Genomic DNA, 24,253 nt, shown 5'->3' on the forward strand with positions numbered 1-24,253 from the left:
CGCAGTAATGTATTTGCTTAATAAGAAAGTAAATGAAATAAAATTTAAGTTGTAAATAATTCACTAAAACAAAATAGCATTCAAGTTTTGAAAGGAATTTCTTCTTTTTTTCAATTTTATATCAGAAATCATTTCATGTAATTTCAAATTCTTATTTTAGCAATCTCATCGAAGTTAATGGCACAATCCTAAATGTGTCATCATCGCAACTTAAACAAATATTCCCCACCAATACTTTTGAAAAGGTACAGAGAGAGGGGAAGAGAAAACAAAACAATGTGTCAGAAATGTGAGTAACTTTTAAAAAATATACAAAAATAATATTGCACCCACTGCTGAAACATAAATTGTACTAATGCACCTTGTTTCTGATAAATGACATTATACAAAATGTTTAATTACTCTTTCTTTTTATTGCAGACAACTGATCAAGAAACCAAAATCAGAATAAATAAATAAATAAAGGTCACATAAAAAGAGACCTCAGAGAGAGACACAGAGAGAGAGACACACAGAGAGAGAGAGAGAGAGACACACACACACACAGAGAAAGCATGGTCACCAATAACTGTCACAATTCTGCATGTTTGTTTTTTAGGTACTGTTATTTGAGATTGAATTGTAATAGTGTGTTTTGTTATTGTCAGTTTTCTTACCATTTGGGCATAATCCAATAAAGGAAATCACCTTTACTTTGATGCCTTTGGGTTGTTACTAGCGGTATAAATCTCCAGATTAAAGACTGCATAGTAAGTGTATTTATATATATTTTAAATATTTCCCTCTATAATGTCGAATGGAAATCTCCGGAAAGGAGATCAACCGCGTGATCAAAGGGCCAATTAGAAAAAATAAAGTAACTATTAACTTCTACAGGGAAGATATTCATATACACCGAATTAGATGGATTACGCCTATGCATTATTCAAACAGAACATATGCGATTTTTGCTCCAATATATTTGATTTCACCGTGAGAAAATGTGAATTAGATTAAGTCACGTGACTTTTAACGTCATAAGATTGGCCAATCGGGTCAATTATACTTTTTTTTCTACTATGAAATGTGTAGTAGAGTTACATGTAGGAGTTATAACTCTTACTGGCATTGTATAATAAAAGATGGTTGAATAAAAGTCTCAAGCTGCTGCGAGAAACATATTGGGTTTTTTGAAGGAAAACCCCGCAGTGTTATCTAATTAATGACAAAACTGTCGAGTCTAAGGGTATATATGAAATTTAAAAAAGTAAATTCTTTCTTGAATATAATGTATATTTTATTCACTATCTTTATCATTAAATATTCATAAAAAAATTAATAAAAAAAATAATTATAAACCTTTTAGGAATTCAAAAAGCTTCATATATCATTATTGTTTTATTTTTTAGAGGTAACTTACAGTACCATGGAAACAACAAAAGAAACCACCAGTGCTACCAATCCTCCTCTGAGACATCAGATTAACACTAGAGATACCAGAGCCCATTTAACAGTAAACACGACATCCCCATATACTACTTTGTCCAAGAAAATTGGTAAGTTTTTAAATGTTAATTAAATGTACATAAGGATGTAAAGAAATAATTCTTAAAATTGATTGAACATTTGGAAAGCATAACCAAATTTATTTTGGGCTGCATAAACGTTTTATTCGTCCTAACAACACATCTAAAACAGATTTTGACCTTGAAATTCTTAACCGCAAAATAACATCAACTCTCACATTGATTCATTTAACTTGTCTAAATAAACATTTTTCTTGTTTATAACTGATGTATATGTATAGCATACTTTATGGTTTTGGTGATGATTTTGTTTCAGGTCTCTGATGTCTTCAAATCGAAAACCTCCACGCACAGAGTAATTAGACTCGACCAAGGGGGTGGTGTTCCTATAAAGCTATGGGGATCCAAGTCATCCCTTTTCCCAGCAGTTGGATCAAGTATTGAGGCTACATCCTGAAGATGGCCTCGTACAAGGAAAAAAAAAGAATTTCATTCTACGCCAAGCACAACAATCAAAGTAAAGAGATATATTATTTGACAAACATTTTGAAATCTAATTACTTTTAATATGCATTTATTTCGAGAGAAAAAAAAACTAAAAGTGTGAATAAATGCAATACTGTTTTTTTAAAAAAGCTCAAGACTACCTTGATTATCAAAAGTGTACTCCAAAAAATAATGTTGATGTTTGATGCCACCAGTTTTTAGACTCTCAATCTTTAAAAACCCCCAGAAAAAACACTCATGAGGATTTACCCCCCCCCCCCCCCACAATGCAGTGGTTTTTTTTTCAGAAATCATTCCAATTTGGTTATTGACTACTCATTTAGAAATACCTACCTTTTAAAAACAAATATAAAGACAAATACATTAGTTTACTACTACTACTTTCTAATAAATGAAATAATTAGTTTTAATCAGATATCGGTAACTAAATTAAAATTAATTACAAATTGACTTACCAAAAAAAGTTTTGAATTTAAAAAATCTTGAGTTAAAAATATCTTAAAAGTTGATGATCCAACTCAGATTGCTACACGCTCTAAGTGTGATAATCCTTTTCAAAATAACTTAAAGCTTCAACCCATTCTAAGTGGGGCTTGAAGAGTGGTTACTCAAGTCAAGTGACACTGATTGATTGGTGATCCAACTCAGGTAGCTACACTATCCAAGTGGAAAAATTCTTGACCAAGCATTTGAAGGATTAATTAATAATTTATTCCCATTTAGCCTTGGAAGAATTTCAACGTAAGCATAAAAGAACAATTTCTACGAATGCTTTATCCTTTGTATTCAGACAGTTGGTGTGTATTCAAAACACTTTTAAATTGCTATTTTAAATCTGTACTGCAGGGTTGTCCCATTTGTATATCAGGCTTTACACTATACAGTTTACATAAATGTTTAGAAAACAAATGAACACTATAAATTTATTTTATTATTTCAGGAAGAATATTACAATGACTAGGCGCAGAGCAGGGGCGGGAGAAGAGAGGTGAGTTGTTTCAATTTGTCAAAAAATAACTTACTCGGTGAACGATGCTTTTTTATGTTTCTTCATTTTCTCTTTGGTCTGTCTAATGTCGTCCAATCTGTACTTTGTATAGGATTGGACAATACCGATACCATACCATATGTAATATCCGGAAATTTATTGTCCATTTTGTAATGGTTTCATGTTTAGTGTATTGTCTTGTTTGTGACGTCAGTTCCGTAATTAATGTGTACGACCACATGGTGTTATTCTTTCCCAGCAATTCATCAATATTACACTGGCGACGACGATGGCAATGAATCTGCCTCAATTTCCTGAATTCGCAGTACATGCAGAAGGAAGTACTGCAACAAGATGGAAGAAATGGAAGGATCGACTCGAGAATCTGTTGATCGCAGTGAATATCAGCGACAAAAAGCGCAGAAAGGCAATTCTTCTACACTACGCAGGTGAGGAAGTACACGACATATTTACCACGTTAACGCTAGCACAAGATGATGAAGACCCTTACAAACAAGCGTTAGATGCTCTCGATGCATACTTTGTTCCCAAGCGGAATAAGGAGTATGATATTTACAAATTCAGGCAGTCGAAACAGGAGACAGGAGAAACTATAGACACTTTCCACAACTTGCTGAGACATGTGAGTTTGAGAACATAGACAATGAAATTAAGTCACAAATTATTCAGTCGTGCAGCTCTACAAGATTGCGGAGAAGAGCTCTTCGTGAGAGTGAAATTAACTTGAAACAGCTACTTCTATTGGCACGTTCATTTGAAATAAGTGATGAACAGGCCACTGGTATCGAAAACGACGCTGCGCATGTCAACGCAATGAAAAACACTACTGCACGAAAACGAAACTAAAAACCACATCAACCTAACAGAGGAAGAGGCAATTATCACAGAAGAGGATACAGAGGCAACTATCATAGAGGGGGACACAGAGCAAACTCGGGAAGAGCAAACTCGGGAAGAGACAAAGAAGAAGAGTGTCGCAATTGTGGAGGATCATACCCTCATCAAGGAATGTGTCCAGCAAAAGGAAAGCGATGCAATTCCTGTGGAAAGGATGATCATTTTAGTCGCGTGTATAGATCAAAATCAGTGAAACAAATTCAGATGCGGGAGCCTGCTAACATTGAATCCTCGAGTTCAGAAGACGAATACACCTCTCATATCAAGAGACCCAAAGTAAGCAACATTAAACAACCGAAAACAAAGGTGAAAATATGTGACACAGAAATCAAAATGCTGGTAGACACAGGTACAACCATAAACATTCTTGATGAATCAAGCTACAGTAAACTAAGAAATTGCCCAGCTGTTAACCCTACTATTACAAAGGTCTTTGCATACGGAGCAGAAAAACCAGTTAACTTAGTCGGCAGCATTTATACAAACATTTCATCACTCAGTAGACGGACGTCCGTGATGACAGAAGTTTACATTGTGAGAGGCAATTGTGGATCCTTGCTCAGTTACCAAACAGCGGTGGACCTAGATATCATTCCAGTCATCAAGTCGATTACATCAGACCATATTCTTGGCGAATACTCAGACCGATTTGAAGGTATCGGGAAGATAAAAGACCTCCAGCTACATATTCATGCAGATGAAAGCAAAGCACCTGTTGCACAGTCACACCGACGCATACCGTTTCATATGAGAAAAGAAGTCGAGGCTGAATTGGAAAGACTAGAACAACTTGATATCATAGAGAAAATTGATGGGCCCACACCCTGGGTATCTCCCATAGTAGTCGCCCCTAAACCAAAGAAGCCAGAAGAGATAAGGATCTGCGTAGATATGAGACAAGTAAATACAGCTATCAAGAGAGAACGACACATCACCCCCACCATAGACGATGTAATACTGGACCGAAACGGCTCACGTGTCTTCTCGAAATTGGACCTCAACTCTAAATATCACCAAGTTGAACTTGCACCCGAATCACGAAACCTTACAACATTTACTACACATGTTGGACTCAGGAGGTACAAGCAATTGATATTTGGAATCAGTTGTGCAGCAGAAAAATTTCTGGCCATCATCAGATGGGACTAGGCGCCGTTCTGACTCAGGAAGGAAAAATCATATCATATGCAAGCAAGGGGCTATCAGATGTGGAAAAGAGGTATTCACAGACAGAAAACTAAGCATTGGCCATAGTATGGGGAATTGAACACTTTCATCTGTACCTATTTGGGTCAGAGTTCATACTGACCACTGACCACAAACCATTAGAAATAATGTTCAACAACCCTCGCAGTAAGCCTCCGGCGAGGATCGAGAGGTGGCGTTTACGGCTACAACCCTATGATTTTAAAGTGGAGTATCGACCGTGCAAAGGAAATTCCGGCGGACTATCTCTCAAGACACCCTGGACAGGAGGTGAAGACATTCAGACACTCAGACACTCAAAGATTGCAGAAGAATACTTGAACTGTATTGTTTCCTCATCCAAGCCAAAAGCACTTACTATCAAACAGATAACAAATGCATCAAACAAGGACCCTGTCATTCAAGAAGTCATTACAAGAATGCTCAAAGCAGAGTGGGAATCATCTCCAAATGATCCCTGCATTCGATCATACTTTGTCAACCGTGACAAACTTACCATCGCTCCTACTGAAAACGGAAGCATTCTTCTCTTCGAAAACCGTCTCGTCATACCAGAACACCTATAGAAGACAGTTGTAGAACTTGCACACGAGGGTCACCAAGGAATAGTGAAGACAAAGCAACTACTACGAGACAAAGTATGGTTTCCTGGAATCAACCAGCTAGTCGAAGAGATCTGTAAGAAATGCATACCCTGTGCTGCTAGTACTCCAACAAAACATCACGAACCACTACAGATGACAGACATACCTGATGAACCCTGGTCTCGTGTTTCCGCTGATTTTTGTGGTCCGTTTCCAACTGGAGAGTACCTATTGGTTGTGATAGATGACCATTCAAGATACCCTGTGGTAGAAGTACTGCGATCTACATCTGCCAGATCTGTAATTCCTCTATTTGACAAAATTTTCTCATTGTTTGGAATACCAGAAGAACTGAAAACGGATAATGGCCCACCATTCCAAAGTTTTGAATTCAAACAGTTTGCAGAAAAATTAGGATTCAAACACCATAGAATCACACCATTATGGCCGAAGGCCAATGGAGAGGCTGAAAGATTTATGAGAACCCTAGGCAAAGCCATCAGAACAGCCCATATAGAATCCAAGAATTGGAAACAGGAAATGTTTACATTTCTGAGAAGTACAGGGCAACACCCCATAGAACCACCACCCTATCTCCGGCAGAAAGTCTCCTAAACAGAAAAATGAGGACCAAACTACCACAGATGAAGGAAAAGAAGAAGAAACTGATTGATATCTTCAGCAAGGACAGACAGGCAAAAGAAAAAATGAAAGTGTATGCTGACACGAGGAACAACGCGAAGGAATCTTACATCAAGGAAGGCGATACAGTGCTCGTGAAGACTCCAAAATAAAACAAGTTATCAACACCGTTCAGTTCCAAACCGTACATAGTGAAGGAAAGAAACGGAAGTCAGATAACCGCAGAACGGGGAGGAAGAACCATAGTTCGAAATTCATCTCATTATAAGAAAATCAAAGTTGATCCTGACACACTGAAGGACCAAGAAGAAGGCAAAGATGAGCTGGAAGAAATCCGAATACCGAATACTCCGACTATCATTGAGCCCGACAAAGATCCTCTCCCATATGTTCGCAACAGACCAACACGCGCAGCCAAACAACCGGAGTACCTGAAAGATTATGTTATCACTTGAGTGTTCTTAAAATTGTTCGTGTGGCTTGTAAACATGTTTATTTGTTGAAATTAGACTCAAGATTCTAGTCATGCAAAGGTGTGTTATCTAGTCATGTTTTGTGTATCTTCTCTTACAGCAGTGAATTTTTTTTTTGACTTTGTGTACGAGCACATGGCGTTATTCTTTCCGAGCAATTCAACACCATAGGCCAACCGTTCTGAACCTGAAAGAGGCATCTACCGCGGAGAACGAAAGGCGGATAATAGGACCAGGGGAGGTCACTGAAGTATGTAACAAAACATCAAACTGTCCATACATTAATCTTGTGCCTTTTTATTTTCATAATAGCTGGAAAAAATAAAAACAAACATTTCAGTAGAAAGTGTTGAACAATACCAAAACAAAGTATTTTTATATTTCAAATATGTTGTATATATACTTACATCAACATTGAATTTACGGTGGTCTATACGATCTTTAATCACACAGACGATACAGTATCATTGAGTTGAAAAAAAATCCCCATACGACTGACGACATTCAAAATTAAAGTAAATTAAACACTAAAATACACAGTACTTGGTGATACTAGTATTTTTAGCAATGCAATTTTGTTTACGTTTACATTACGTGGCAGTTGTTCATTCCTGCAGCTATATACATATGATCCGAATAGACAGCCCTAGACGTTGCCAGCTGGTTACATTTTCCGATTATATATTGGGACTATAGTCTGTCGATCCCAAAATATTCATGCAGCACATCTGGACGATTAAAAAAAAATACACATAGCTGTTAAAGATGCAATTGAAATAGATCAAACGGGAAATATCCGACAAAATTTCACTGACACATCATTTTTAATAGGAAAAATTCACAGGATCGAAAACAGATTTCTTACGGAGATTTATAATGAAAAATGTTGACATCTTTTCTCTATTTGGAAGTCATTAAGAAGACCTTGCACAATTTTTCAACGTTATCATCTGGGTCTTTTGAAATGCAAAACCCCGTAGACTTCTTAATTTTTAGCCGTGTATTTAAAACAGCTGATGAGCTAAATAGGACGTTTTAGAGAAGGAATACTGAGAGTTTTTCATACTTCTGAAAGAAAATCGCTTGAACCCTGAAGTATATATAAATATCGAGTTATATTCAGCAAAATGAGAATTGGGGATATTTTAGGACAGAATATAGTGTCAATGCATGTAATGTTAATTTTGAGGAAATAATTATTCTTGAATAAATAATCTAATATTGCAAAAGAACAAAGGATTATAAAAATTTTAAAAAAAACCCTGTATACGCCGATTCACAGCACCATGATATTTAGCAGTCACAAAGTCAAGTCTCTGATCTCTCGGCAGCATTTCCTTCCCAGTCCATCTGTCTCACTGGATCGCTCGTGTTACTCTCTAGCATATTCGATTAATTCACTTTGCAAGTAGGTAAAGAAGTTCGCCCAGTCTATTTAATGGGGTTTGATGAATCTTGAAGTCGAAATTTGATGGTTTCGTTTCACTGTTCAAATGCCAGTTGGTGTAATTCTTCTCGCTGTTATAAGATTTATTGTTATCGTTTCAACCACGTCTGAGACGTCTGTCGCTGAACCAGGCTCCTAGCGCTGCACATCTTCAGTTGGATCATGGTCCATGGCCTCGTCCTCCTGATTGCAGTGATCAAGGTAGGAATTTTGAAGGTGAGGTCGTGAAGGAGCTATGTAAAATATATGGTATTAAGAAGTCACGTAGCACGCCATATCATCCTGAGGCAATGGGAAAGATTTAACAGGACACTGCACGACAGGTTGAGAACGTTCAACGCAGATCAAAAGAGAAAGTGGACAATGTATTTGCCAGAACTTGTTTATGTGTATAATGTTACTCCTCATTCTTCTACAGGGTTTTCCCCTTATTATCTCCTTTATGGAAGAGAACCGAATTTACCCGTAGATTTCTTACTAGGGATCAACAATGACAGCGAGTCCTTCGAAGTAGATGAATGGTTACACACACACAGAGAACGCCTTCGATGCGCATGGGCTGCTGCTGAGAAAAACACAGAAAAAAGTGCAGAAAAACGACGCGAGTTCCATGAGAGGAAATTTACTCCTTGCTCTATTGATGTCGGAACAAAGGTTCTCTTGAGAAATCATGTACAAGGTAGGAACAAAATACAAGATGTGTGGAAACCAGATCCTTATATCATAACTGAGACATTGCAAGAAAATGTTTACAAGGTTAAGTCAGCGGATGGGTATGATGATGTAAAAGTTCTACACAGGAACGAGATCTTAGATACTAAGGAAAAAGCCAACAATGATATTGACCTTTGTGACGAGCCTGACTCAGACGAGGAGATAAAGACATTCGAATTTACAGAAATAGAAAATGAAAAAGATAACCCTGATCCAGAATCTCAGGTAAGTTTAGGTGAAAACGATAATAAAGAAGACTCGATGCCTCCGGAAGATAATATTGCAGAGAACAAGCAGTCTGATATTTTAGATTCTCTATTGCAATTTACCCCGGGTCAGAGTCCCACTGACAATAAGGTTTCTGCTGGACATGGGCAAGAAATACCTCTTACACGCTCTAATAGGTCAACGGCGGTTAAGCATCCCAACCCTTTCAATTTGCCTAAATCAGTGTTATCCAGAAACATGTCAGTAAACGCAGATTCTTCTAGTTCTGAGTTTCAGGATTTCGGAAATGCTGTAGCAGCATTAGGTGCAAGTCTAAGCGCAAGCTCAAGTCAAACGTTTTCAGAATACTTGCATATGAAAAACAGGTCAAACTCAGATGATTGTACATAGATTTTTTTGAATGGGTATCCAGTTTTATATGTTTGTTGATGAGGGCATCAACATTATTGCGCGGGGGAGATATGTAATGGTTAAAAATATACGTGGTATTTGCGCGAATCGCGTACTGTAAAGTTTACCTGTGTTTATTCTATTTATAGAGTTTCTGTTCAGCGCAAATTCTTTTTTTTTTTAGAGATTATGTTTCTTTAAACTTATTAAAAATATCTTTTGAACATTTAACTAGTTGTTTTCTATTCTATTATGATAATCAGCAAAGTAAGACTAATTTGGGAAATTATGTATTTACTTATTATAATGTTTGAGATTTAAACAAGTTTATACGGAGTCTCACTTCGCTGACGCCCTTGAGAGTGTTCAGGTGTGAAACGGGTGAAACGTGTGAGTGATACTAGTACCTTGCATTATTTACGGTTAGAGAGTTATTTTCATGTTTGGAATAACTATTCATTTGTATTTTATTCCATACACAGTAATTTAAACATCATTTATGTGAGAATAATAAAATTGTTTTATATACAGACTGTTTAGATTTTGAGATAACTTTGTCTGTAGTATTTCTAGATTTAAGCATAAATATATATGGTGTTTTTAATTATATATACAGTCATACCTGTAGCAAGTGAGTGCGCTAGTCTACTAATTGACTGTGTGTGGCACCGCCGCCATATATTGGAGGTTTGTTGATGTCAGATTTTGAATTAAATGCAAATTGTGTATTATGAATTTTTTAGTGTTTCTGTGTTTGTCTATTTGTAATATGAGTTATTTTGTTTATATAGTAGCTCATTGCCAATAAATTTAATATTTAATTGAAATAAAGAACTTGAACAGAAAAAGCGATTTTATCCTATTACATATAGGTCTCCCTACATTTATTTCAATGTGTACGAGGAGGTGGAAACATTCAAGCTTATGTAACAATTTCAGGTTTTTTTGCTTACATAATTGGAAAGGGGGGGGGGGGTAAAAAACACAGGAAGTATAGTTCGGATATATCCGGTAGTCATAATGACAAATGATTATGACACTGAGGAAAGATTGATTTCCAGACAGAATCAGTTAGATCTAACACAATTTACCCCGGAAAGGAACCATGTATAAAATGTTGCAATAAATATGACTAATAATTGATATCTTTATTTATATCTTTAAATGTAGTATTTCGGTACCAGGACTTGTACGAAGTATGCTGTTCGAGAGCGGAACAAAAGAGGGAACTAGTGTTGCTTTGATTGATCGTCAGAATGAAGATTTATGCGATACGATTAAACAAAACATCATTCAGGGGGCCTAGTATAATATTCAAACGCTACAACAAGACAGCGAAATCTTTCATCCGTGCTACCCCACAAAAGCCTTGTGGTAGATTTTTTGGCCTCGACGCCAATGCACTATACCTATACTGCATAGGAAAAGAGTTGCCCTTAGGCGCTTTTGTGCGCCGCCACCTAAATGATACTTATAAACCCAGGAAGCGAGATAAATACACTTTCGCATACGATTGACCCGCTGTGGGAAATACGGCTAATACGGAAGGCGTCGTTTGGAAAGTCTGCGTAGATTTGTACAAAAATCTTATTCCACCTGAGGCTATATTTCTTGGACTTAAACACAACTCAATATATGTATATTCACGACAAACCTCATTCGTCGAACTTGTGCAACTGTTGAGAAAACTAATACATGAGTGTAGAAAGAATGAAAAAGTACCTTAAAAATGTTAATCCATGTGGAGGGACAAAGTTGCCTCAAAAATGTGTGTAAATGTAGGTAAAGATACCGATTTTAAAAAAATAGGGGCATAACTATTCAATGTTTTATCTGGTAATTCATTTACTTGACACATATTTTTTAAATGTAACAATTGTTTTTGCAGAAGCGAAAATTGAAAAATTCCTTTTAAGACACACCTCCACTGTGCGTCTCTAAGCTACTACTTATAGGCGGGAATAGACGAGTTTTTTTCCAGGCGTGGAAAAACAAGAACATTCTTAGACAACCGAAAGGAGATCTGAAACAAACACATCTCATCCCCTGGGCTAAAAGTAACGAGAATGTGAAGAATCAATTGTTACATGATGTTATCCGCGGTAATATTTCATTTAGGGGGTTTAAAGATCGATATAATCATTTCATGCATATCTTTTACAATTTTAAGCTATGCTATGGTATGCGATTTTAATGATATGCTATGAGATTTGTATGACATGCTAGGAGATTTGTATGCTATGGTATTTGAAATTAAAGTGAACCTCGTCAGTTTCTTTTTATCACTTTCCTCTCAATTGACGTACAACTCATCAACTAATATTCTCTTGTCTATTTGTTAACTCGTTCTTGTGATCACTGATACCCATAGAAAAAATCTTATTGCTAGCGCTTTCGAGCGCTACCAACTACGTTAGTCTTTTATTTTACTGGAATATACATGCTCGACTCCTAGTAGGGGGTTCTGGGAATACTGTAGAAAAACTGTACCATTTGAATTCCGTTTTCTCAGCTTCACAGGAAATTTTGTGTTTTATTGAAAAAGTAGCTTAGGTCTTAAAATGCGAAGTTATTTTAAATATTATAAAAATTGCTAATCATTCAAGCTCGGAAAACAACCTCGGATATGTTTTCCGAGCTTGCCGCAAAGGCCCGAGAAGATACTATTGCTACACAACAGTACCAATGGTTCTTTAAAATATTCACATCGAAATTGAAACATAATGAATAAGGTACAGTTAATGAGCTATGCCATTGCCGATGTTAAGCCTACTCTAGATTCGAAATTGACACCCCTCTTCAGCACAATTCCAGTACACCACTGTGCCTTCTTTTTGTTAATTAATTGTTTTATAAATCTGCTTCTGTGATTAAGGATGGCGCCGGTGCTAGCTCACCAATCTTTTTAAAAGGTAAGCTTGTATAGTTCAAGGTCTGTATTCCTCAACAGTTGTTGTACTAAACTTCCCCCACAATCTTCCGGTCCTATTCCTGTAGCACTACCACTTGATCCCGTATACTACTGAGGTCCCCTCTAGCTTTTCCCCAGCAGTAGTGTCTGTCTGCAATCTTCTCTTCTTGGCTTCCTCTTTACGGTGGATGTCTCTGGCCTGTGTCATCGGAGCGAGGGGCATTAACCTGTCTCCTGGTGGTCTGTACTTGGTGTTAGCCACCAGAAGCCACCGGTAGAGGCTCCACCGTACCCCTGTGTCTGATGTTCCCATGACGGATAACCTGTCCTAGCACTGATATACGGGCACCCTTCAACAGGACATCTGTATACTGAGACACATTCTTGGTGGTACTCCTGCAGTCCTTATAACTCTGGAAAAACAATCCCTCACACCTTTCTACTTCGCATTACATTCCACCCTCCTTCCAGAGGGGACGTATATCCCGGTCTAGTTCCATCAATTCTTCCTCGCTGACAAACAGGTGCAGTACAAATCCTTCCATTGACATCTCCCCAAAAATATTTAAACCAATATACTAAATACTTTTATTCAAAATCTGCATGTAGTTACAGGGTATAGAATAGAGCGCTCAACAGACCAACTGTCTATGAAATGTTTTAAAAATGGCCTTAAGTTTCCATTAATTCAGCATTTAATTTATAAAATGGCATTGAAACTGGTTTGCCTTCACAAATTTCACAATTTTTCTTCCATTTTTATCGACTGAAATTCCTAATGTGTTGTAGTCTAATAGTAATAGCTTTTTAAGACTCAAGTCATCATGATAAAAATATCGTTATTAAGGTTCCTTAATGATACACGTTAAACGAATTTTAGAAACATACAACAATAAAACAAATAATATATTCATAAATAATAAAATTTTACCATGTTTTATTGTCCTTGTATACATGTATTTTTTTTCTATAATATAATAATCATTTTTTTGAAGCAATATATTTATTGCTGGACAAGAATGCATCATACATTTTGTCCATCTATCATATACAGTAATCTCTGACAGATATTGAAAATTATATTTAGTTTTTAAAAAAATATACAAGTATAAAACATGTAAACAGGTAAAAAGATGTTATGTTTTACAAAAAAATACAAGCATATACAAAAATGGAAATAAAAAAAAATCATCTTCACTCCCTTCATCATCATCATTGATGATCTCAATGTAAGCACCATTATATTAAAAAAAAGAGAAGCACCATGAGTACATGAAAATCTGTAAGACAATAATAAAAATATGTAAACGAGCAAGATTAGTTTTTTAAATATTTTTGTATACATAGTTTTATGTATTACACATTATGACATTTATAGATAACAAAACTAAAAACAAAAGCTTCTTAAACAGTTCAACAGATTCTTGTGGAAAAAAAATACAACAAAAAATGTTACTGACCGAAATTTGTCTCAAAATAATCCTGGTTGGCACAATCACATAATTTTATTTAATGATAACTCCATATACTTGCATGTAAATATTACAATATCACAATGAATACACTACCAAAGAAACTAATATTTATTTTGCTAACAAGATAGTCAAAGGGAAGTAACTTCTAAATGCAAAACAGAAAACATGAAAATGTAGCAGCATAAAAAAAATTCTGAAAACAAAGACAGTTTACCATTAATGAAGAATGTTCAACAGAACAACTTGTAACTATTGACAAAAAATATTGTTTCAAATTAAGACCAAGAATATTGCTTTATATTCTATAGTTACTTTCCTTTGCATATCTAATTCATCTAATCTAACAACACTTGATCAAAATTAAAACTAAACTACACTGGTTTTAGACCAGTTTAGTCTTCGGGCACAGAACAGTCTGGTTCTGTGCCCTACTGGCTCTTCCTCTTCCTCCTCCTCCTCCTCCCGGTTAATCTCTGGCGTAGTGGCGACACTAGTACTAGACGGTGAACCACTGATGGTGGAAGATGGTGGTGTGTGCATCACCATCAGTGGTATCACGTTCAGCTGTCCTGGGGAGAAGGCCGGGTTCAAAGTGGGCTGCTGTGTTGGCTGGTTATTTGTTGATGGCTCTTCCCCGCAGCATTTTTTGAGAAACCATTTCTTGAGTAATACCAAGAATGCGGCAACCGATGCCATAATCGCCCACATTAAAAATCCTACAATTTTTTTTAGAAAAAATTAGTCATTTGACACCTGAGAAAAACATAAATTTATAACGTACATTAACAGATCATTTTTTTAAAAATTTAAACAGTTAATTGTACTGATAATTAGTTACTCTATGAAATTAAACTTCTGAAAAATGCATGATAGTTAGACAACATGAAGTTCAAATGAAAGTGAAGTAGTTACCTAAGGCCATGTCCGTAAGAGATTCAGTTTCCTCCGCTGAATTCATTGCCTTCAGAAACTTCTCTTTTAGATCCTTTATAGTCGTTCCTATAATAAATAATCCATAACCCTTTTTTAAAAAAAGGTTCAATCAATTTTCAGATTATTTTCTTTGTGTCCACCCATTTTTACATTTAACTCTCATTTAAAAAAAAAAAAACTTACCATGATTTTTAGACAGGGTAGTGCTTGTAAGAGTGGTGGTCGTCTCTGTTTGTTTGGTTCTTACAGTTGTCTCTATAAAATAATTTATATTTTCTGTAAGAGTTGTAACTCTTTATCCTACTACCAATTCTTTAAAAACGGAAAAACTAGATCGCTTTATTTTACTACACATTCCATAGTAAATTTTATTGACTCAATAAACCAATCATTTTGACGTTATAAGTCACGTGACTTAATGGCCAATACAGTGAATGAAAGTTCACACATCCCATGCTAACACAGGTGAGTTCAAAGTGAACTCAGCTCAAATGGGATTTAAACCCAGTTTACCTAAACTTAGCTTACTACTTAAATCTACCTTACCTAAGACACTGGTGTGAATATGGACATATATGTTTCCTTTAAAAAAATGCTTCATTATTTTCAAAAACTAAGTCTTGTCAGCGGCGATGATTTGTGCTTAGGTGCAAACACAGTTTCAGTTTCGGTATGCTAGAGTAACTGCATAGGAGAGTTGATTAAAATCAACTCCCAAAAAACACAATTCCTCACATGAATCATGAGTACATGTAACAATGCTTGCTACCCTCTGAAAATTTAACTCGCCATTAAACATCTCATTTTTTAAAGAATGTTTGAAACGATTACATAAACTGTGTTCGACAGATAGTTTTCCTAAAACATTTTCTTTCTTTCTTTTTCAAAACACGTTTTATATACAGGCTTTCAATCACAACACATTTTTATAACAAAAGCAGAACTGAAAGTTTAGTCATTATAAATTATTGACACCATATCACATACGTTTTCAACTTGCAGCAACAACGGAAGACCTACTCGTGGTTTTGCCACGAGCTCTGCTCTAGTTAATTCATTATTATACCAAGTAGAAATTGATTTCTGTCTAATTCGTCCCTCAAACGAAAGAAATAATATTTAATGATTATCTTTACTTTACTGTCCATTCAAAAGGTATTTGTTTGCCCAGTGTCCGAGGTACAACATAAATTAAATATCTAATCATTTCGTAATGACCCTTTCCCCGTTCAGCTTCTAATGCTCAATCTATAATGAGCCATATTGAAATGAGGATTTGTATTATCTTTTAATGCATTTCAGACATCATCCTGTCAACTTTTTTGTTCCTTAAAATTCATCAACAAACAAATTCTCACATGTTCAACCTCTCTTGATATATGTTGATAACAGATACATTTTAACACATCGAAACTTTACAAAAACAAAAAATAGTTTCTTTACAATAAAATAAGTTTGACTTTAACAGTTCATGGCCCACACGCTTCAAAAACCATATTTCGGGAGTGCTCTCCTCGCACGTCGCGAGCGTCTAAGAACGGGGACGGGTGTCGGCTCCCTTTGATGGTGTGCGGGGATCTGGACTGGCGTGGGGACTGTGACGGTTGGTTGGCGGCGACATGCAAGACACTTCCAGAATACGAAAAGCACTATATACAAAAGAAAACTGTAGTTAGTCTAGCTTAACATTTTCATTTCAAACCTCAGACACAGAAATATCGTCCATCGCTGCTGAAAGTCTTTGAAGGCTTTTTCTCCTGCCACATTGCTTGCGCACGATGACGACAAACACACATATCTCAATACAGTACAGGGCGAGGGACGATATTCCTGTGACTATGACACCCCTGCGAATGTTATTGTCATTTAAATTTAGACCATGTGGTTTTTATTTGACCCTTTCAGTTTTGCAGTAAAAATTGTGCCTCGTGATAATAGTCTATTTCCTAGAATTTAAAGGTACTTGAAGTCAAATTTAAAATCTAGGCTTTTATTGACTTTAAACTTTACCTTCATTTATAAGAGGATTAAACGAGTTCTAGAAATAAATATATAAATAGAAATTATAAATTTTCTGCTATTGCAACAATTAACATGCTTAGTAACGGTTCCCCTTTTAGGATTAATGTGTGATCCGCACCTGACCTAGTAATAGCATCAATTGTAAAACAGACTATATTATTTTATGCAGAATATTCAAAGAACATAGCTCGATATACTAAGTTTTATTGCAAACTAGACACCCATTTTTTTTTATAAAAAGCATGGTATTGCACGCCAAAAGCATCAAACATGGCTATGATTTTATTAGGCAACCAATGTTTATACTTTCAACCACGTGTAAAGTGGTTGAACACGAACGATAACTCTGTTCTTAATATTATTGTTTAGTTTAAATAACCTCTAGAGGATGAAATAAATTATATTTATTTAAAAAATTTTCACGTTTTACATAAATCATAGTAGGATATGATATGAAAAATGACCAGAACTTACGTATTTTGAGAATATTATCCGAACACTTATACTTCCGCTCAAAATTTCACAGGAACTGAACAAATCTCAGTGAAGTCTCGTGAACTTTCATTCGAGGATCTCTGGATTTATTACATTTTTAGCAACGATAAAGAAAACATTCCGAACACATTCGCAGGGGTGTATGATCCAGGGAGTGTCTAGAAAATAACAGATATGCTCAAAGTTTCAGTTTCAGTTTCAGTAGAGCATTTTCATTTTTTAAAAATATAACTATTCATGATTTTAAAAAAATATGTTTTACTATATAATAAAATACACTTTCTAAACCCAATGGATGCCGTCTCCATCATGGCCGTTGTCGTAGAGGGGTAACTTTTCATTCGGGTATTTGAAGCCTGACAAAATAATGGCATCAATCACAATATGTACAAGTTTACACAGTATGCACGTAAAGTTAGCATTTGAGCATACATTACACTTACATGTGTACACAATCTGCCCCCCAAGAAGACTTTGGTGCCTGGTCCACACTGCAGGTTGGAAAACTGCACCATGACTTCTACACGTCGTAGGCCCTGAAATTTAACTGCTTCGTCGGGACTCTGGCAATGATAAGGACCCTCACACCCTCAAGACGTGGAGAAGAAAAGAGTTTTCGACACACCATCACGTCATCCCATCTTTGACAGCAAGATGCAATGCAATACAAGTACGAAAAAAAAAACTACTAACACTGTCTTCATCATGGTTTCCTCCGAACGAATGAGAGTGTGGGGTCTGCAGCTGGTCAGTCGGGGACTTCACTGTGTATATACACAGAGTCCCCCGCGTTTGCCCAAGCGTGAAGCGCTAGCCGGACAACGTCCAAATCTAAGGCATTGGTTATGGACAAGCTAAACACAAAATAAAAAAAAAATACACATATATACAAGAGGGTTAAGTCGCCATCAATTCAAAATATATTTCGTCCTAAAAAAACGATTTTTATGTTTGTAATTTTGTCAATCCTCCACTTGCTGTCCGGCCTATGTCGCATCAAATGTTCAAAAAGATTTATATAGTCCATTTGAGATTTGATTTTCTTTCCCACATCGCTTATAGTGCTGATGAGAATAGGACTGGGAAAGAGAGTTTCATTCCTGTCCGGAATGAAATATCGGTATTCCCCCGTTTCGATGTGCCGTAGGATAAATCCTACAGAAATATTCATGCAAAAAACCATTTTTTCCCTCGGGCGATGTCTTCTACTTTCCGGACGATATCCGTGGTTGTGATGAGGTTGTCGGCTGGATAGTTTATATATTTTTTTAACTAAGCCGGTTTCACCTTTGCTTAGTATGAATTTCTTATCGGCCATGTAAGCAGATTTTAATCTCTCATCACCATCCCACGGAGCCGGTTCTCCCGTAGCCTCCCAAGGAAAATCCCCCACTTCACCGCTTCCAGTCTGGTGGTCGACTTTTTGGTGGATAAACAAAGTATTTCTATTAGGAAATACTTTGCTGCATATTCTGCACGTCGTTCGGGTTGACCTTTTTCTACGGAAGGTTTCCCTCCTCTGCATGAAATTTTCTGTGAGCGTTTAGTTCTTGTTTGTTCGATGAAACGTGGTCACACTTCCTGCATTTTATTCCCTTTTCCCTCTTCTCTGTGCTTTTTCTCCCTTTTCCGCTGTCTTAAAAAATATATGTCACATTTCAATCTACAAGTCCTTCACAAGTAACAATAATTCTACAAACATGTAAATTTGCCTCTTAATTATTTACCGATTTCTGTTCGGAACTTGAATTTTGATCCTACCCGTTGCACTTTGCCTCGTGTCGTATTGCATTTGTCTTGTAATCAAATGTTTTTTACATTTGTTACCCAAAAATGACACGTTCTAATGTCTCGCCTTCGTGTGAACTTTAAGCTCGTTTTTACGTTTAAATGACTTCGGACAATCTGGGCATTGCAACGAAGACGGCCGTACGACAGGCCTCGGTAGTACAGCAAACTCGTCTCTACAATTAAAAGGAAATGCATAACAGATGCATAATAGGCTTACACTGACCATTGTTTAAAATACTTGTATAAGTTTATGACTTCACAAATCTTACTCTGGGTCTTGTGTCGGAATCGCTCATAACTTCGTTGCTCTTTGCGACTCTTCCTTTCTACACACATACAAAACAGTGAAACAATACAATAATCTAGTGTACATTTTCAAACATGCAAGATATTTTGATAAGGGAACAAACTTACCCTGCAGATTGTTCTTTTCCCGTATCGATCTCGATCCTTATCACCTCGTCATCATTAACACTTTAACAGAAAGAAAGAGATAAAATTTAGAGAGGAGAGAGAGAGAAACACGTGTTCAAATACATGTTTGTTATGTAGATAAAATATATAACACTTACCTAATTTCTACCCTTCCGCTCTCAACTCTTCTAATTTTTCTACAACTAGTGGGTGATTGCTCAAACCATTTTTCTCGGCCCACTCTTCAACGGACTCCACAGTATTTAGGTCTCTCAAGAACATCTCAATAATTTCTTCCTCTGCGTTGAACAGAAAATCTGTAGACAACATTTTGATGTAGTCTCTAAGCATAGAGTAATCGCATCTTCAAACTGTCGTCCTTTTAAATGGTGCTCCTCCCTTAATCGGCAATGACACGCTGTTACTTAGTTACGCCATTAATATGTCAGGACTAGTTTCAACTCGTTTATACAGTTAATTATAATTAATGCATGTTGATTTCTTATTCATAATATTTCTCCCCATAATTGGTAAATGACTTTCACGCACCTGTTCGGACCCGACAAATTCACCTGCTCGGACCTTGAACAAGTCGCAGTCAGGATCCTGAATATTTTATATAAAGATAATTCCTCTTCTCATGTAAGCCCTTTAAGTTAGCTGTATGATCAAAATCTTTAAATGAACCAGGATCTCGGGATCATTCAGGATCAGCACGAAATGCTACTCCCTATACTACTAATGATGCTCGGAGTTTATAAGATTTTTAACCACGTTCTGTTCTTGGATCATCATTCTTATGGATTTAACCCCCATGGAAACCTACGTATACATTGAGTCGAAGATGTCAGTGATCACCATCATCATCATCATCACAAAATAGGTTTAATACTGTTAACCAGTGCAGGGCAGGATCATGAAGAATTAGAATAAATCTGGTCTACCCTTCGGTCAGTCGTCATCAGGGTAACCCGATTGATAAAAATCGTCCACCGACCTCGAAAGTTTGTGCTTGACGTCCATCAGCTCCAGGTCATTCTGGAATGATGGCTGAAACCGCTGGTGTATGGCGTCTTTGATGGTTCTTTTAATCACGTCATCCACGGCGTAAAACCATAAATTTGCAGCTCCAGTCAAGTGAAAGGGTAAGGTGTCGATGGCCATCTTCTCAAAGAGTTTCTGTAAGTTGATAACAGTTAAAAATTTAACCACTACTTTATGATGGAGGTCTTTCCATCATACTTTTCCAACTTGACTTTGGGGTTGGCCGTCTGATGAAGTGGTTCTGTTGGTCTTTTACTCTGGTGTCGCAGCTGTTCTTGTAAGTGTTCAATTTCTCCTTTCTCTCTGCCTTGCTTCCATTTCTCTCATCTGCTCCTCCTCATACCTCTCCTGAAGAGTAGTGATTTATCTCTTCACATTCTGGTATTTCATCCTTATGTGGTTTGTAATTGTTATAAACTTGATCAAACCAATATGATATGTCTGGATCTTTAATTTGTTTTTTATTAACATCAATACTTTGAAAGATTTCATTATGTAATGCACTGATGTTCATTTTGATAGCATCTTCAGTGACAGGTAAAGTTTCAATAAATGGACATATGTTTGATGCATTACATATTGCAGTGACAGAATTTCCCCAGTCTGTGTAATTTCACTAATCCTGTTGCAAATTCTTCTCCTTTGATGATACAGTAGTCACATCTTGTTTTGGTAGTATAGATATAACTGGTAAACGAGACAGGGTATCTGCATCTGCATTTGTTTTACCTGGTCTATACTTAAGATCAAAATTGTAAGCAGACAAAGCTGCAAGCCATCTATGGCCAGTTGCATCTAATTGTGCAGTTGTAAGTACGTAAGTGGATTATTATCCGTATATACTGTAAACTTGTGGCCATATAAATATTCTTTGAATTTCTCCTTGACAGACCACTGCAGTGCAAGAAACTCTAATTTATGAGCCGGATAATTTCTCTCAGCCTTGCTTAGACTTCTACTAGCGTATGCTATGACATGTTTCAGTCCATCCTCCTTTTCCTGATATGACAGCACCTAAGCCATGTAACGAGGCATCAGTGTGTAATTCAGATGATTTTGAATAATCAGGATAGGCTAATATTGGATAAGAAGATAACTGTTATTTCAGAAAGTTAAAAGAAGTTTCGTGCTCTTCTCTCCATTTAAAATCTGCCTGTGGATGATTAATAGGTGTTTTCCTTCTACTTCGGCTTTTCTTTTGTGTTGTAGGCATAAGATCTATTAAAGGTCTGGCTATTTTTTAAAAAATTCTTGATAAATTTCCTATAATAGCCTACAAAAACCTAAAAATTGACGGATTTCTTCACGTGATTTAGGTTGAGGCCATTCCAGTACCTTTGATACCTTTTCCTCATCAGACTCAATGCCTTTTTCTGAAACAATATGACCAACATATTTCACACGTGTTTTTAATAAAGATCATTTCTTTGGAGAAAGTTTAACTCCAGCTTCCTGCAACTTTTGAAAGTATAATCGGTCTAAATGTTCTTCATAAGTCTTGGAAAATATAATAATGTCAACCAAGTATATAAAACAAACTGTTAGGTGTAATTCTCCAAGACATTGTTCCATGAGCCTCTGATAAGTAGCAGGTGCATTTGCTAACCAGAAAGCCATTCTGTTGTATTCATAGAATCCTAGTGGACCAACAGTAAAAGCACTGCGTTCTTTATGTTTCTCTTCAATTTCAATTTGATGATATCCTGAATTCATGTCTAAAATTGAAAAATACTTATTGCCAGAAAGAGAATCTAAAATCTCATCAATATTTGGTAAAGAATAACTATTTTTTATGGTTCTTTGATTTTATTCTCTGAAATCTATGCATAGGCGTAATTCACCTATTTTCTTTTTGACAAGTACACCATTTGAAGCATAAGGAGAATGTAAACGTCGAATTATACCTGCACTTTATAACTGTTGCAAGTCATTTCTCACCTCATGAAACATTGATGGGGGAATTCGACGATACATTTACTTAAATGGAATTTCATTGGATAATTCTATATTATGCTTTACTGACTTGCTATAGCCAATATCTGTTTCACTTTTTGAAAAGATGTCATTGAAGTTATATATCAACTCAGTCAGTTTTTGTAAATTGTCTCTTGAAAGTTCATCTTATGGAATGTTAATTCCATGATATCAACCTCTTTGGGCACACAATCATCTTTAAGAGATGTAAAATTCTCAACACTGACTGGTTGAACTTCACAGAGTAAAGCATGTGGAGTCAAAGTAACAGTTTTTGTAGTAATATTACTAATATGTACAGGTACTACTCCATTCTGTCTATGGGGATATGATATATGTACAGGAGACACATATAAGTCTTTAGGTATCTTTGATTTAGATGTTGTCTGTAACAACGCACAAACTGGTTGATATGGAAGTTCTTTATGTAGATACCATTTGACTACAATATCTGTATTTGGGGGAATAGTAACTCTAGATGACTCAGCTAGTCTAACTAAAGCTAAAACATTCTTGTGTCTTTGTAACTCTTTGTCTCTTAAAGAAACACATCTAAATGCAAGGTGCCATGGAGCAAATACATTTGCTTCTTGTAAGTACCTAAGACCATGCGATTCCTTAACTAGATTCATTAGAACAGAGATAATCCGATTCAAAGGGGAACACATTTGTTATATGATGTGTTTGGTACAATAAGGAATAAACCATCTACACAAACTTGATTGTTGTCGATACCTTTAGCTTTCATAGAACACTGAATATAACCGTATATATAATATATGTATGTAACGAATATAACTGAATGAAGTAGTGTAATGATTGACCATCTGCACACTCTACATGTAGATATTAAAAATATTTGACAAAGATTGCAGTTGTATATTATACACCTTTTTTTTTTTATAAAAACTCTGACAAATTGTTGAAATTGAAGATCCAGTATCAACAAGTGTTGTTGTTTGATAATTATATATAGTAACAGAGACCTCATTTGTTGAACCAACTAAAGTACATGTATTGATGTTTTCTTGATAAGATTTTGATTTTGAAGTTTCCTGGTTGCAAAATCACTTTAAATGATCTGTTCCAACTCTACAGTATAAATCTGAATGTCCAGTTTGCCTACAATATGCACACTTTTCTCTTGCTGGATCATTTGATATGCTTTTAAAATGATTTTCAATATTGATGGAGCTTGGTTCTACACTTGTGTCTGCTATCTGCTCCTTAATGCAGACATAATCTAGTTTTTTCTTTCTGAACTGTTTGCTCCTCGGTTGGAATATCCTCTATTGGAATATCCTCTGCTACGGTATCCTCTGCTGTATTGACCTGGAGTCTCATATGATCTGTTACTGTTCATGGAATCTGTACAACTCGACCATTGTTGATATCCTTGCGGAGTTGACTGTCTACCATATTGTTGTGTTGATAGGAAGTTGATCGTTGCTCCTGGCTGTTGTACCTACCTTGATTACCTCTTCCTCGCCAAAATGGACGTTGACCTCTTCCTCCTCTGTTAGGTTGCTCTCCTCTCTCTTGTTTGATTTCTGATCAGGTGTTTTCAAAAGTAGTCATTTTTGCATCCATTT

At 36.2% G+C, this 24,253-nt stretch overlaps 3 protein-coding genes and 2 pseudogenes across 3 annotated transcripts; 2 read left to right on the forward strand and 3 right to left on the reverse strand.

The window, feature by feature from the left end:
* The first annotated feature begins 5,861 nt into the window (after positions 1-5,861).
* LOC128174640 (uncharacterized protein K02A2.6-like) lies at positions 5,862-6,323 on the forward strand. The gene has a single exon (XM_052840146.1). The coding sequence runs from the start codon at positions 5,862-5,864 to the stop codon at positions 6,321-6,323; it is 462 nt and encodes a 153-aa protein (XP_052696106.1).
* Positions 6,324-8,633: 2,310 nt separating this feature from the next.
* LOC128174641 (uncharacterized) lies at positions 8,634-9,602 on the forward strand. The gene has a single exon (XM_052840147.1). The coding sequence runs from the start codon at positions 8,634-8,636 to the stop codon at positions 9,600-9,602; it is 969 nt and encodes a 322-aa protein (XP_052696107.1).
* A 4,687-nt stretch (positions 9,603-14,289) lies between these two features.
* On the reverse strand, positions 14,290-15,238 carry LOC128172774 (uncharacterized). Its single transcript, XM_052838524.1, has 2 exons — positions 14,901-15,238; positions 14,290-14,704 (listed from the first exon to the last, which is right to left on the reverse strand). The coding sequence occupies exons 1-2, from the start codon at positions 14,944-14,946 to the stop codon at positions 14,355-14,357; spliced, it is 396 nt and encodes a 131-aa protein (XP_052694484.1). The 5' UTR covers positions 14,947-15,238; the 3' UTR covers positions 14,290-14,354.
* A 1,042-nt stretch (positions 15,239-16,280) lies between these two features.
* On the reverse strand, positions 16,281-18,066 carry LOC128172778 (uncharacterized; annotated as a pseudogene).
* A 280-nt stretch (positions 18,067-18,346) lies between these two features.
* On the reverse strand, positions 18,347-19,994 carry LOC128172659 (zinc finger protein 182-like; annotated as a pseudogene).
* Positions 19,995-24,253: the final 4,259 nt, after the last annotated feature.

Source organism: Crassostrea angulata, chromosome 2 (assembly GCF_025612915.1).
Source record: "Crassostrea angulata isolate pt1a10 chromosome 2, ASM2561291v2, whole genome shotgun sequence".
NCBI lineage: Eukaryota > Metazoa > Mollusca > Bivalvia > Ostreida > Ostreidae > Magallana > Magallana angulata.